The sequence below is a fragment of the Panicum hallii genome, chromosome 9 (genome assembly GCF_002211085.1).
Source record: "Panicum hallii strain FIL2 chromosome 9, PHallii_v3.1, whole genome shotgun sequence".
NCBI lineage: Eukaryota > Viridiplantae > Streptophyta > Magnoliopsida > Poales > Poaceae > Panicum > Panicum hallii.
In genome coordinates this window covers 8,527,768-8,532,386 of record NC_038050.1, presented here as the reverse complement: position 1 = coordinate 8,532,386, position 4,619 = coordinate 8,527,768, and the positions used below count along the sequence as shown (strand labels likewise).

The 4,619-nt window shown below is 49.8% G+C and overlaps 1 protein-coding gene across 1 annotated transcript; it reads left to right on the top strand.

The window, feature by feature from the left end:
- Positions 1–621: 621 nt before the first annotated feature.
- Positions 622–3,953, top strand: LOC112873692 (transcription factor bHLH18-like). Its single transcript, XM_025936714.1, has 3 exons — positions 622–1,821; positions 1,918–2,328; positions 3,296–3,953. The coding sequence occupies exons 1-3, from the start codon at positions 1,165–1,167 to the stop codon at positions 3,380–3,382; spliced, it is 1,155 nt and encodes a 384-aa protein (XP_025792499.1). The 5' UTR covers positions 622–1,164; the 3' UTR covers positions 3,383–3,953.
- Positions 3,954–4,619: the final 666 nt, after the last annotated feature.

Below are 4,619 nucleotides of genomic sequence, written 5' to 3'. Positions count from 1 at the left end.
CAAATCAAAATTCTAGCACTATTTTTCTTACCCGAAAACTTGTTCACACGGCAGTCGGATAACCAGATTTCCACCAAAAATTATAGGCGAATGGGCAATATCCCCAGAATCTCAGCAGGAAAATCTTTTATTTTATAAACAAGGCCTTGCATATTTTCCCTATCAATCAATGGTTTCATTTAGATAGTCACTAGTTGTACCCATGACAGGGATCACATGTTTCAGACAGGAGGTCACATCAAATCATGGGCTACTGTATTAATTTTGGTTCAGTGACACATTGGGCGGCATAGCATATCATTTAGGTGGGATTTTGGTGCATAATCGCGATCCATCGAAAAATGATTTCATTCCCTTCTCTTGGCCTTTCATGAGAGAGAGGGAACTCCACCAATTAGGTCAAACGGACGGTGTAGCGGAAGACGTGTACAATGATGACATCCAAGTTGGGGCAGCAGTTGGATCCACGCAGCAGAGCAGAACATGGCTCCCTCAACCTGGGAAACAGCTGAGAGAAGGGATTCAATTCAGAAAACAAAATCATTTGGTTTCTTCTCCAGTCAAAAATCCTTGCGGAATACTGTATCTATATATAGGCATTTTACACCTTGGAAAACACATCTGCGAGGCAGGCATATCCCTGTGCTGATCCCGTCCTCCCTCTGTTGTGTTTCACGAGCTCTTGTTTTCTTCCCTCTCCGCCTTTTGGTCGGGCAGGGGCCCTGCTCGATCAGGTGTCACACTCACATTGGTCTTCGCTGCTGCCAGCAAAACTCTTGTTTTTTTTTCTGAAAGAACCTGCAAGACTTTTGCGATCATCACTATTCGCCAGTCACCTCCTTTTCTGTCTGCATGCAACATAGACGACGAATCTTGTACGGATTGCCAGTCAGCTTTAGATAGCCAGCCAGCAGCTAAGCAGTTCCTCAACATGCTGGCGCAGTTCATCCACTTCCAAATATATCTCGTGCCGGCTAGAACTGTCGCGTCGGTGGCAACCTTTTTCTCTTAGGATGTTTTGCACAGATGCTTCACACATCAGATGAGAAACAGCGCATCATCAGGCATCGATCGTTCCCCTGATTTCCTGGTCTTTGATGCATGCTACTATAAATCTCTCTACTAGCTAGGCAGCGCAATATCGATCAGGAATTCAGGCAACACATGGAGGACTCGACCCAGTTCATGCAGTGGGCCCTCAGCACGCTGCAGCACGAGCAGCTGCCGCCGGGAACGCCGGCGCCGGCCGCCGGCGCCTACGACGATGGCTGCGGCACCACCGTCTCGTCCATCCCGGTGCTGGGATACTCCGCGTCGGTTGACAGCATGGTACCGGGGGAGCCACCCGCACGGGAAGGCCAGCGGGCCACCAACAGCTGGAGCTCAGTCGACACCGACAGCGGGAGTGGCGGCGGCAGCGCGTCCGCCACTGCCTGGTCGCCGCCGCAGCACTCCTCGATCAGGTGTGCCGTCGCCACGGCCCCCGGCAGCTGCAGTAGCGGCACCAACCAGCCAGTGAGCTGGGACTTCAATTCCGCGTCGGCGCAGCTAATCAAAGAAGCTATCCCGAACTCTGCCGCCGCCGCCGCCGCACTGCAGGCAGAGAGCGGGGGCGGCGGCGGCGGCGGCGGTGGCGGTGGCGCCGTGCCGCAGATGACACGGAACGGGTCACCGCCGACGAGGAGGGCCTCTGCCAAGATCTCCGCGTCGTCCTCGTCAGCGCCGTACTCGCAGGACCACATCATCGCGGAGCGGAAGCGGCGGGAGAAGATCAACCAGCGTTTCATCGAGCTCTCGACGGTCATCCCCGGCCTCAAGAAGGTCCGGTTCATCCATGTTAATTAAATCCCCGAACGTCTTCTTCGTGAATCTCTGACGACGCAGATTTCACGGTTAAATTAATACTGCTTTGATCAGATGGACAAGGCGACGATCCTCTCCGACGCGACGAGGTACGTGAGGGAGCTCCAGGAAAAGCTCAGGGCGCTCCAACAGGACGGCGGCGGCGGCGGCGGCCGGGGCATGGAGTCGGCGGTGCTCGCCAGCAAGAAGCCGCGCATTGCGGCGCCGGACGACGACGAGGACGGCGGCGCGCATCCTTACGCGGCAGGCGGGCCAGCGGCGACGACCGGGAACAACAACGCGCTGCCGGAGATCGAGGTGAGGATCTCGGAGGGTGACGCCGTGATGGTGAGGATCCACTGCCGGGACGCCAAGGGCGTGGTCGTCAGGTTGCTGGCCGAGGTCGAGGGGCTCCACCTCCGCATCACACACACCAATGTCGTGCAGTTCTCCGCTAGCGTTCTGATCGTAAACGTCATGGCAAAGGCAAGTTCGTCAACCTTCTCCTCTCGTATTTGGTTCGGAGATGATGAATTTGGTTTGTTGGTAATCAAAAAGAAAAAGAAACATTATCTTCTCGTGAGATGTATCGACATTTTTGAAGTACTAATCACCACATATTGTTGATCGATGAGGGGATTCCTCCGATGATTTTCAAGATTCTATCGAATGGGGTTTGCTAATTAATTTCCAAGTGACTGAAAGTAAATATTTTTCACAGCTATACATTGATCTCCGACATACATTAATTACCCGGTCCCACCTAATAATATTCATCCATCCCATTGAATCTTTGATTCTCTTCACCTACCGCACTTAGAAGCAAGGAATGAATGTACTCTAAAATGTAGTAGTTCCCGGTCAATTAATCAACAGTAGATAGATCCTGCTTTAACCTCGACCTGGAATCTAGCTATACTGCACCTCAACGTGTCCTCCTTACATCCAGTACCACAACTACAAATGTAAAATGGTCCTATGCATGCAAGGACCAATCTTGCTTCCTAACAAATTGAAGAAACGTCGTACCTACACATAAATGTATTTAGGTATGTCGTACCTATATAAATGTGTAGGACCAATCTCCCTACAAGTGTCACAGTCGGGTCCATAGTAGATGTTCTATTTTCTTCTCCTTGGTTAATTGGCGATTCCTTGCGTTTTTCTCTTCTCTTTCTATCACTCATTGCTTCCAGCTAGCTAGCTAGTCCTCAACGGACAGAGTGCCATTGTTTTGACCTTTTGTTTTTTTTTTAACTTCTCGTGAGTTTTGGAATAGAGCAATTTCTCCTACGCTCATAACTGACATTTGAGCCACTGTTAGGTTGTTGGTGTAATTATTAGGAAAAGCAGTTAAGTGCTCGTGATGTAAACTAAATGCTCTTATATCAAACATGAATCCAGTGGCGATATAATGACGCACGTGTCCTTTTCCTCTCTCGTGCCTCCTCAGGTGGAGCAGGGCTTCAGCAGCACAGCGGACGACATTGTCGGGAGGCTCAACGCGGCGCTGCACGCACTACCACTAGCGTGCCAGTAGTAGCTAGCGCGGAAGAAACAAGAAGCTGCTGCTGAAGAACTGGCTAGCGCCAAATAATCTATGATGGTGAACCGGCGTCCCATCACATGTCTGGTCCACCACGATGCGAATAACTTCGGTTTGATGGCCGTGCATGCGTGCTTAATTAGCTTACATGCATGAGTCCAAGTTGATCAAAGTTTCGGCACCTACCACGCATCTTCAAGATAATAATAAGTGTGATGCTTAAAACTTCCCAACCATCAGCATTGCTCAGGTCAAATTAATCACGCCGGCTGCTAGCTTCCCGTGCAAGCTGCAGATAGTACTCGTATCTGTGCAAATTGGTCATCGTCTTGATGATAGCATCCACAGCCGTCATGCTCAATCAGATCCATGTTGTCCCACTGCTTAAAAAAATGGAGCCGCGTTTTCGACATCGGTATGATCTTGGCAGTATTTCTTTGGACATTGATACTTATGATAATAACATGTTAAAAAAATTAGAGAAGGTTTCAGCAGGATTAATTAATTATAGCCCATGCATATGGGCTTTATACATGTATAAATATCAGGAGAAAAGGTTTCAGCATGCTGCAGCTCGCTGTTCCACGGAAATGTGCCCAGGTGGGAGGATTTCAGCTGCTTGTGGCAAGCAGGGTAGCTCTTCTGTCGTCGTCTTCGCCGTCGGCATCCCTTCACTGGTCGCGAACGCACGCCGTTTCTTGGGACTGGCTGGCGCTAAATGATACGCGCTTGCACGAAACTAAGACATGATGCTGTGACAAAATCAAAATGCGCACGTTGCTTTCCAGTGTTCTCTTCTGACAGGAACAGCTCAACAAGCCTCGTCCACGAAATCGTCCAAACATTTTCTTCAAAAAGAGAAAGAAACCGTCCAGCGTTTCTCTAGATCTCTGTACTTGTTGGCACGCTTTCGCCCGACCTTGGAACCTGGATCTATTTCCATACAGTTATTATATGAACGCCAGATGCGTCCTCACGAGTGGCTGCCTGTAGCAGCAGCATGCCTGTATGGCTGTATTCATTCAGCACCTAAACTCAACCATGCACCATGATATTGTCCCCCCGGCCAGGGCAGCCGGAGACAAGCGACTAAGAGCATGTACAGTGCACAGACAGCTGCTGTCCGTAAGTGCTTAGAAAGACGTGTATAGACAACCTAATAGACAGTTCATACAGTGGTCTGTCTATTTGCACTGTCTATATGATATTTAATATATATGAGGCCTTTTAA

What these genes read in the sequence shown, in the direction of transcription:
- LOC112873692 (XM_025936714.1), top strand. Translation starts at nt 1,165, where the DNA reads ATGGAGGACTCGACCCAGTTCATGCAGTGGGCCCTCAGCACGCTGCAG. An exon ending in TCATCCCCGGCCTCAAGAAG is followed by an intron (nt 1,822 to 1,917) that starts GTCCGGTTCATC and finishes TGCTTTGATCAG; the next exon opens with ATGGACAAGGCGACGATCCT. An exon ending in TCGTAAACGTCATGGCAAAG is followed by an intron (nt 2,329 to 3,295) that starts GCAAGTTCGTCA and finishes GTGCCTCCTCAG; the next exon opens with GTGGAGCAGGGCTTCAGCAG.